At 39.0% G+C, this 11057-nt stretch overlaps 1 protein-coding gene across 5 annotated transcripts in view; it reads right to left on the bottom strand.

Moving 5' to 3' along the window:
- LRRC27 (leucine rich repeat containing 27) overlaps nucleotides 1-11057 on the bottom strand; it is a 95070-nt gene that overhangs the window by 72840 nt on the left and 11173 nt on the right. For all 5 annotated transcript variants that reach the window (XM_019503017.1, XM_019503019.1, XM_019503020.1 and 2 more), the window contains exons 2-4: nucleotides 8209-8436; nucleotides 7724-7854; nucleotides 2574-2632 (exon numbers count right to left, since the gene is read on the bottom strand). In XM_019503017.1, coding sequence (XP_019358562.1) covers nucleotides 2574-2632; nucleotides 7724-7854; nucleotides 8209-8424 — 406 coding nt within the window. In that variant the 5' untranslated portion in view covers nucleotides 8425-8436. The remainder of the gene's footprint in view (nucleotides 1-2573; nucleotides 2633-7723; nucleotides 7855-8208; nucleotides 8437-11057) is intronic.

The following is an 11057-nucleotide window of genomic DNA, read 5'->3' as shown; positions in this document are numbered from 1 at the left end:
ACTGTTTGAGATTGCATTTCCATCTAAAATTATTTAGTAGTATGTTAAATCTATTTTTGAACAGAAATGAGAAGAATGATTCATGAGAATTGTAGTCTTCGGTACTGGAAGAATAAAATCTATTTTTTATCTTGTTAGACCACTAACTTGATGATGGTCTCTATAAATATGCAGGAGACTCATAGACTTATGAAATTTAGAAATGGAAAACAATGATTAGACCATTTAATCTACCTCTGTGCCAAGGGAAGATGAAAGTAGAAAGAAATGTTAAGAATGGCCTACTGAATATGCATATATCCAAAAATGGGAAGACTCAATGATGCATAGATACTGGGGTGGAACAGGGAGGACTACAGGAACAAGAAAATTAGGTCCTTAATCACTGCACTGCTCACTTTTTTTTTCGATACAGTGCTTATTAAAATTATATGTCATCACCAGAAGTGCCGATTTGCTAGTATAGAAATATAATTTTAAACAACATTTTCAAGCGAGAATATTTCTGAAAATAACACTTAAGCATAGCTAGTCAGAAAGCAGAATATATCTGGTGACATATGAATGTTGGACATTTTATTAACTACATAGACAAAAAAAGGCCAGTACAGAACTGCTGTTTACTAAAGTAAGTTACAGTGAAAGCAAACACAACTCCTTAGCAACAGTACATATTTTATATGACTATTTTTAGTGTCTATAGCCTATGTTATTCTACGGTTAATTAACAAACATATATAGAGAAGGATTTCATAGATTAACATTACTATCAAATAATAATTTTTCTTTGATTTCAAACTTTCATACACTTCTGAAATTCTTCAGCCCAGAGGCTCTTCAAAAAGCATTCAGACTAGTTTTCCTGAACCAAATTAGAGAGTCAGGTAATATTATCTAGCTTCTATACAGTGCATTTTATTAGTAGATGTCAAGGCACTTTATAAAGGTGAAATTATCATTACTCTGTACACTGGGAAAAACAAGACATAACAGGGTGAGGTGCTTTACCCCATAGTTTCTCAACCTGTGGTACGTGTACCCCTGGGGGTACACGAGACACAGGCAGGGCATATGCGGGTACCCCAATACTCTCTCTCTCTCTTGCCCTCTTTTCCTCTCTCTCTCACCCCTTCCTCTTCTCAAAACTATGGCAAAAATTTGGTATTCCAAATTTAAGTTCCCCAGTAATAATTTGGCGTTCAGCCCTCCTAGCTTTGGCCAACATCACCTCTAGCCCAGGTACATACCTGAGTTGTGCACCCTGGTGTAAAAGGTGGCAACCCTACCCACACCAGATCAGACATCTGTCATATCACGGCCTTATATACACAGGCCTTCTTCCAAAATATGGCACACATTAGTCTGTAAATATAAAATCCCCCAGAAAATTGAGTGTTGGGGTACTTCTTAGAATTTTCAGAAGTTAAGGGGGTACTTGCTACTTAAAAGGTTGAGAAATGCTGCTTTACCCCATGTCATGCAGCAGACCACTTGAAGATCTTTGAATGGAGCATAGCTTCAGCAAGGTACTCTTCCCAGTATATCATATTACCTTATACTGTTTTATGTATACAGTAATATAATATAATATAGCTGACATTGTTTTAAAGAAGGCATGGTATATATACGTTGGCTCTGCAACAAAGAGCCTGGAAAAAATAACTCCAGCTTCAGAATTTTTAGTCCCCCAAAGCCCTCACACTTGGGCTAGGGGACTGGCAGCTTTGAGAACCCCAATGGGAGCTTGGGCGCTCAGGCTTCTTGGCTGCCCATTCCACGAAACAGCTCAGACAGTCCCCAGGATTTTAGGGAAACTCGTTCTGTTATGTTAAAGAAATAGAATTTTGGAAATAGGTTGATGTATCCAAAACCTTTTTTAAAAATCCACAGAAATCCAGTATTTGTCCTAAACTAAAGTATGTTTAACTTCAGACTTTTCATAGAAAAACCTGTTTTCATCACCTGTAGTAGTAGATACTATAATGTGGATGCTCAAAAGCAGCAGTTAGCAATGTACACCCTGTGGGCTGAATCTGGCCTACAGACGGAGGGGCTTTGGCAGTACTCGCTTTCCCCCCGCCCCGTGCCACTCAGAGGGGCTAGGAGAGGAGTGCCAGTGGTGACTGGGTCCTAAAACCTGCCTTTCTACTCTCCTCTGACCCAAGCTGGGTCACTCCAGCCCCTAACGTAAAAAGGTTGTCAACTGCTTCTCTAAGATGTTCTTGTGATCCTTGACATGTATTCTTGCTTGAACAGTTTGCCAATCCCTCCTGTATTGGGGATGATGGAGAAATATATTTGTGAACATTTCCCTTCCCATCAATGAATATGATCCAGACTTACAGTTTATTTTAGGCTGCTACTGTGTGTTGCTTTCATGAAGCAACTGCCTTTTACTATAAAGCACCTATTCACTACAAAATGGGCAGCAGCTTGTGTTGGTTACATTTAGACATTTTAGTACATACCAACAGGGATCCTGACTACAGCATTAAATGTTAAAATGCCAAAGTATCAAAAAATTGCTAAGACTTTTTTTGAAGTATGCTTCTGTAAAAGAAGTAAGTACTTGCCAAGCTCCACAGGCAATCTTTTTATAGGATTTCCTTCTAAAAGTAAAGTTGTCAACTGCCTGTTAAGAAAACAGAACACAGTAACAATTGTAAAAGAAAAGTTAACAGGAACAAGTTAAAACACAAATACAATTAAAAAGCAATCAGTAGCATTATTAGGGGTGGGAATAGGGACACCAGCCCCATGTGCCAATTTAGGAGGAGCACCAAGATCATCTCCTATCCCTGCAGGGGATGCAAAAGCAGCCTCATAACATTGCTGTTGCAGCAGCAGCAGTTGGTGAAAGAACTAGGGTGGTCACTGGTGCATCTCCTTGGTGAAAGGCAGGCCCCTTCAGCCAATCAGTGGTAAGGGATGGGGCTGCCACCTCCTCAGCCAATCAGCAGTGAGGGACAGGGCCACCAGGCCCTTGACCAATCAGCAGTGAGGGGCACGGCCACTGCAAAAGGCCACCTCCCTCCCTCCCTGGCTGGGAGCCCTGCTCCTCCTAGCTGTGCACAGCCCTCTAGGCACAGCCAACAGAATTGCAAGAATAAATGATTGACACACATTTCCACCAGTGAACAGAAAAACAGGATTTTTCACAGACGTTACACACAAACCGGTTTCAGTGATCAGAAACTGGTTTAAACCTGTAGCAGAACAGAAGCTCAGTGCGCATAAACCAGTTTGAAAAGGCTGAAACTGGTTTGAGATAAATCTGGTTGAATATAGCATCAGACTTAACTGATTTGGGCCAAACCAGTTTATGCAATGTCTGTTCCAGACCCCTTCCTGGTTTAAGTTAAATCAGCATCCTAGCATGCTCCCTGGGCTGGCCCCTCCCCTTTGCTCCCTGGCTGCAGCTCCAGCAGAGACCATACAGCAGGGTCTGCCAGGCTTCCTCCTGCTCCCTCCTCTCCCCCTGCTCAAGGAGGGATCCCCCCTCCCCTCTGCCTTACACAGACACCTCTCATCATTAGCTAGCATATCACATGCTGGCTACAGTCCATGCCATGGGAGATAGGACAAAGGCAGACAGGACTGTGTCAGATTAGGGCTTTTTGGAACTAATCAACAGGTAGCTGGTAATGTCCCTCTGTTTCTTCCTTGGAAAAGCTATTTAAGAAGAGCTTGAACAAATGGAGAGAGGCTGTTTTTTTTATGGGCTGATAGATAGCAAGTTGGAGGTGATAAACACTGTGTTATCAACTCCCTGCTGAGCTGCTGGGGCCGGGGGCCCTGCCCTAATCAGAGCATCATGCTGAAGCGTGACCATGCCCCCCCTCAGCTCAGCACCATAGAAGGAAAGGGAGGGTTGCGCTAGTGCCCCCCAGCTTCTAGCCTGAGCCACTGCAGACATGTGCCGATATTTCTTCAGTCCGGAGGGGATATCCATGTGCTTACAAACTGGTTTAGCCTAGCCAGTTTAGACTAACCTGCAAAGATTGAATCAATTCAGGCTCAGGCTTTTTGAATGTCTGTCCCTAGCCAAAGGGTTTAAAAATAGGATGGTCCGGTATAAAACAGATGGCCACTCTAGCATGGACACTGGCTGCTGCTGCTTTAATTATTATTGGTGGGGCTTATATCACTACTATCAAGTTCTATCAAGTTTGATCAACAGCTTCCCTTACAAGATCCCATTTTTAGTTTATTACACTTAGCCAGTCCTTAACCATTTGGCCTAAAATTGTCCTTGCAGAGCATACATCTCAGGCTAAATTTCAACCAGAAGAGCAAAGTTATTTCAGAGACATTTGAAGAAATAAATTTGTCTTCAAATGGGGTGGCACTAAATTCCTAAAAGTTATGGAGCAATGCCTTGAGTCTAAAAAGGTTGTGAACCACTGGTTTAGAGAGAGGAGCTCACAAGGGCAGGGCAACACTGTGATTAGTCAAGAAACCCCAGGGATAGTGAATGCAAACATTTCCTAACTTGAGTGCTTGATTTTGTAATGCTAGTAAAAGTTTACAATATTTTAAAATGTAATATCTAGCAGGTATTTTTAATTACATGTATTTGTATAAACATGGTATTAGATGGACTCTACATTCAGAGATTTTCCCTTAAAACATTAACATCAGGATAAAATCTGATACAGTTTCCAAGCAAAGAAGCTACTACTTTTGCATTTGGATGAATGAAATGGATAAAACTAATTTATAATGTGAACATTCAGCAATGGGAAAACATGCTGAGTGGTTTCTAACACCATAGTTATTTCTCTCTCAAAAATCTTATTTAACATATATATTTTGTCAGCCACGTGGCTCTGGATTCATATTTTAAAGGTGATTCAATTCAACAGAGGAATTCTGCATATTATTTTACTGAAACACTTCTGCATATTATTTTACTGAATTAGATTAAACTGAAGTTCAACGAAAGACAGTCAAGTACTCCTAGCTTATCTGTTTTCTTATGATTATTCAGTAAGGTCCTAATCTAAAAACCAGGGACAATGGAAAGGCTTTTACTGGCATCAGTAAGCCTTGGGTCAGACCTCAAAATCAGACAGAGACCCTCCCAAAGTATCTGAACCTATGAGAAATTATTAGTTGATATCAGAATCAACTATGTGGATACAGCTGATTGCTTTATATCCCACGAAATGACAGACTTGGAATTTGGAATTTTTAGCCACGTTTACCAAAATCTTTCTGTAGCTGTGGAAGACAGTATCACGTTTGAAAATACAAATTATTAATTTCCCAATTTAACTTTAATAGATCATCAAATAATAATGATCATCAAATAATAATAATCTTGCAACAAGCCATAGTGGTATTCAGTTTTATCTAATATCAGCATGACTCAGGTATGCATTTCTATGCTTTTCGTGGTTTAAGGTAGAAGTTTAATCTTTTTATATGTAAATTTTTCAATGTTACTATGAAAAAAGTCTTATTTATAGAGTCAAGGCAGAGCTCTCTTTTAAAATTAAGGCAACAAAGTCTTAAGAATTTCTTATAAGGTTTTGTGATAATTCTTATAAGGATTTCTTATAAGGTTTTGTGATAAAGTTGCAAAACAAATTAGTTTCAGTTTAAACTTTAATTGATTTCTAAGGTATTCTGTTCCTATGAGAGGAAAAAACTGAATTTATCTCACATTTTCAGGCCATAATTTTATATTGAAGAAAGCCTACACATAAAAGCCTGAATATTTTCTTCCAATAAGAGTGCTGCTCATTGACTAAGGTTTATGCCATACAAACTAAATCTAAAAACAGCTCTGATCACTCCTGTTTTCATGAAATGAAAATAACTAGGCCCCTTGGCATACGCTTTTAGAATATGAAATAATTTTCATGTTATGTCTCAGTTTATTGGATTAGAACATACAACACAGGCAGCATATACATTTATGTCACAACTGCCTTATTTGTATCAGTTTCATATTTAGGTATGTTAATAATATATAAAAAGCTACAGTATGCAACTGTTTGATTGCATGCATTTTTTCTAGTATACGGTGTTATTTTTCTAAGCTCAAACTAGCTATTTTATATAGCCTGCATATACTAAGTACAGGAATCCCATAAGCTTTAGTGACAGCTAGACTGTATCATCATGGTCATATTTCTCTCAGTATGGTACAAGCGGATCTGTTCAACTTTACCCCTTAACTGTGGGCAGAAATACCTTTAGTGACATTACTATTTAAGTCTTCCAGGGAAGCTTTTAACAAAAGTAAGGAAGCAGCCTATATATTCTTGATTTATGCCCTTTTTTATTAATCATTATTGCTGAGAAAAATGTAACAGGAACTGGAAACTCTACAAAGTTTCTCTAGAATGTTGAGCAGATCATTCTGTGGCAGAGATAGGCTCTCGGTCTCCTCAATTGGACAGGTTCACCTTTCCAAGCCCTTGGATTATCTTAAAATTCCATTAAGTATCTATATTAAATCACAAAATTCCAAGAGATCATGTTTGACTTTGAAAAATTCCACAGCATTTCACTGTTTTCAAAGGCTGCCTCCTTCCCACACTATCCATAGTGGATAAGCTAGGATTCCATTATATGACTAAAATACATCAATTTTAAAATATGGCTCGATGCTTCTTTCAACACAGAAAAAGTTACTTGTTTGTTTATGCCAATTATGTTTATATAATATTGTCAAAACTGTGGTCTTTAGTCCTTCTGATGCCTAAAACGTCAATAAATGATAAGTTATGACCCTATACTCTTGGCTTCTTGCATAGGTTTAGCTTTCTGTATCTTAAGCACTCTTTCATATCCCACTACTCACCCAGTTTATTTGATGGCTAACCCCTCTGACAATCAAGCTTAAAAATCTTCCTCTTGATATTTAAAGGCCTTTCATGCATCCATACCTACACAGATCTAGTTTAATCAGAGCTGATACAGGTTCACATCTAACCAGTAGCATAACCAAGACAGGATAATCAAGACAGCAGCCCCAGGTGCTGACTTGGTGGGGGTGGAAGGGGAGGTTGAGGAAAAACAAAAGCTGCAATCACAGCTGTGCAAGTGCACTGGCAGCACCAACGGCTGGAAGTCGCCACTGCCTCTGGCATCCAGCTGCTCTGTTACGGCTCTGAATCTGACCAGTTTTGCAGGAAAAAACACTGGCTGGAGATGCTGCCACAGGGAAAAATAGTGGCAGCGCTGGCTAGATCCTAGGTTGGATCAAGTATTGACTAGATCCTCGGACCTGAACTGGGTCAATTCAGCTGTTGAAGCCCCACATGTGCAGGCCAGAGGCCCATGGGCTGCAGGTTGCCAATCCCTATTTTAAAAGACTGAAAGAAACTACCAATCTCATTCTTGCTTACAATCCATATCAGGATTTAAAACTGTGGGCCTGATTTTCCTCTTAATTTATACCAGTGAAACAGGAGTAAGTCAGCTGAAATAATGGAATGACAGGTATAGCTGAAGTGAAAGGAGAACCAGGCCATATGTTTCTATATGTAAGAGTCTGTGCACTGACATACTGTACTGGTTAGGTCCTCCAGTTAATTTAATTTGAGTCTTGTCTTAAATATAGTTCTTAATTTTGTTTACTGATCCTCAGGTCTGAGGTCAGTGTAAAACAAAAGGGCATAAGTTTGAACATTAGAAGAAAATTACATTAGAGACAAATAGAGAAAGAATAAATTAGTTATTAAATTATCAATAAAACAAAAGGTCTTACTTGTGACATCCAATTCCAGGGGGGAGAGTTTTAATTTTGTTATCCCGGAGATCCAGCCAAACAAGATTTGGCAGCTTCTGAAATAAATCCTCAGGAATTACAGCCAATTGATTTCTTTCCAGATGCAAATGCTAATGCAGAAAAATATAAATATGTTTTAAAACTAGACCTACGTTGGAATGCCTGTTCCACTGGCACGCAGAACTTCAATGTGAAAATGCCAATAAACTGGACTGTGAACTATTTTAATAATGACATTTTCACAAAATATATATATAGGAGATGACAGATAAAAATCATTTTTGTAAATTATACAAACAAATAATCAGGTAATAGTTTTCAGAAAATAGATGTTAAATCATAGATAAAAAATCTTTATTTTTTCCATTCGCATCAAGAAAAATAGTATGTGGCTCTTAACTGTTAAGCACAAAATGTATGCCAAAGGTTTACTTGTAAAGAGTTATCCATAACAGTTTACTTACTTGTAGATTGGGTAATCTATATATATCCTCAGTGAGATGTTGGATTTTTTTTTCACTCAAATCCAAAGTTTTTGAAGGAAGAGTCAAAATGTTTTCAACAGCTTTCCTAATGTATTTTGCGGAACCAGAAGCAGACAGGTCTCTCTTTCCATAATATTCCTTTTCTGAGTTATCACCGCTATCATGACACTCTTTAGAAATGTAGCTTTTATCCATTTGTCAGCAAACCTGAAATAATGATCCAGTAACATAAACTGATCATCAGTAGCCAAATGAATAAAATAAAAACAAAAAAAAACCTTAGAAAATAAATAAATGAGGTTTCTTGCCTTCTTCATTTTCAGATAATTGGTAGTGGTATAATACTTTAGCAGATCTGAAAATAGTGAAATGATTCTACATGTTTACCTACATTTAGATATATAAAATAGGAGGGGGGAAAAAACATTGACTTAATTTATCTCTCAACTACACCTCTTGTATCTTTCTTAGGAGAATAGGAAAGTAAGTTTGGAAGGGACCTCATAAAGTCATCTAATCCAGCCCCATGGTCGAGGCAGGATTATGCCTGACTAAAACACCTAGCCAAGGGCCTGTCTAAAACTGCCCTTGAAAATGTTCAAGGATAGGGAATCTACAACTTCTCTGGGTAGCCTGTTCCAATGCTTGACCATTCCAATAGTCAGAAAGTTCTTCCTAAACTCCAATCTAAATTTCCTCCACTGAACCTTGAAGCAATGGCTCTTAGCCCAGTATCCACAGTCACATGGAAAAAATTAAATCTCCATCTTCTTTATAATAACCACCCGTCACTGTTTTGGAGATGCATATCAATACCCCTCCATCTTCTCTTCTCCAGAATAAACAGTCCTAGCTCTTTCAACCTTTCTTCATAAATCTTGTTTTCCAACCCTCTAATCTTTCTTGCCCCTTTCTACTGGACTCTTTCCAATCTGTTTATACCTTTCTTGAAATATGTGTCCCAAAACTGGACACTATTCTAAACAAGGCCTCACCAGTGCCATATAGTAGAAAAAACACTTCCCTTGATTTGCAAATGACACTTGTGTAAATATGACCCAGCATACTGTTGGCTTTTCTTGAAACAAGAGCACACTGTTCATTCATATTCACACTCCACTGGTCCTTCTCTGCAATACAACCCTAGCCAGTCTTTCCCCATTGTACTTGTGCATACAGCTATTCTGTCCTAAGTGCAGGACTTTGCACTTGTCCTTGCTGAATTTTATTTGACTAGTTTCAGACCATTTCTCCAGTCTATCCAGGTCACTCTAGATCCTACTGTCCAGAGTGTCTGCAACTCCATCTTACTTGGTGTCACCTGCAAATTTGCTAAGCATGAACTCAACCCGATTGTTCAAATCATTACTGAAGATGTTAAACAATACTGGGACCCACAACAAACTCCTGGGGAACCCCACTTGATACCTCCTTCCAACTAGACGTTGAACCATTGATGTTCACTTAAAAAGCACAATGATCCAACCACTTATGCATCCCCACTTTACAGTACTTTCATTAAGTCTGTATTCCTTTATCTTATTCATGAGAATGTCATGATAGACACTGTAAAAAGACTTGCAAGTCAAGGTATATCACATTCACTGTTCTCCCCCAACCCACAAAAAAATAGAAGGAAATCAAGTTGGTCAGGCATGACTTGCTTTTGATGTATCCATGCTGGCTGTTTCTGATCACCTTGCTCTCCTCCAGGTGCTTCAAAACAGGTTCCTTGAGGATTCACTCCATAATTTTTCCATGTATCTAGATCAGACTGACTGGTCTGTAATTCCCCAGATCCTCTATCTGTCTTAAAGATGGGCAGATAGTTACCCTTTTCCAGTCATCTGGGACCTCACTTGACTGCCAAAATTTCTCAAAGAAGATAGCCAATGGATCTGAAATTAGCTCAGACAATTTTTACTATCCTAGGGTATATCCCATTTAATCCTGCTGATCTGAAAACATCTAGCTTCTCTAAGTAATCCCTGAACGGTTCCTTCCACTACTCTAGGCTGTTTGCCTCCTTCCCTACCTTTGCTGCCAACTGCTCTCACTAGCTTGTAGCCAACCCTATTCCTGAAGACTGAAGTAAAAAAAGGGCATTAAATACTTTGGCCTTCTTTGCATCATTTGTAACTAAGCCACTTCCTGCATTTCATATACAACTTATACATTCCTTGGTCTTACTTTTATATATACAGATTGGAAACTTTCAACCTACTTGTAGAATCCCTTTTTATTGCCTTTTATGTCTTCATGATACTCTAATATTTTACGTTAGTAACATGTCCAAGTTTCCACTTTTTGTAGGATTTCTTTTTGAGTTGCAGCTCATTAAAGAGACTGCTGTCTAGCCAGGTGGGTCTCCTGTTGTACTTTCCATTCTTCCATTGCAGTGAAATAGGTTGCTCCTGCACCCTTAAAAGGGCCTGTTAAAAGTACCATCAACTCTCCCAGATTCCCTTTCCCCGCAGACTTGCATCACAGGCGATCCCGCCCACCAGTTCCCTGAGCCTGCTTTTCTGAAGTCCAGTGCCCTTATTCTACTGCTCTCTTTCATGATGAATTGATTTAAATCAAGTGTATTTTAAATCACTCAAATAAGCAAGCCAAAAGCCTAATTTAAATCACTGATTTTTATCAACTTTCCTGTTTCATAGTTTCTAGGGTCAGAAGGGACCTGAGTAGATCATCTAGTCCGACCCCCTGCCATGGCGGGAAAGAGTACTGGGGTCAAACGACCCCAGCAAGGTGTACATCTAACCTCCTCTTAAAGACCCCCAGGGTAGGAGCCAGCACCACCTCGCTTGGAAGTTGGTTCCAGA

Source organism: Gavialis gangeticus, unplaced genomic scaffold (assembly GCF_001723915.1).
Source record: "Gavialis gangeticus isolate Ggan-Ray unplaced genomic scaffold, GavGan_comp1, whole genome shotgun sequence".
NCBI lineage: Eukaryota > Metazoa > Chordata > Crocodylia > Gavialidae > Gavialis > Gavialis gangeticus.
This window is presented reverse-complemented; position numbering and strand designations above follow the sequence as displayed.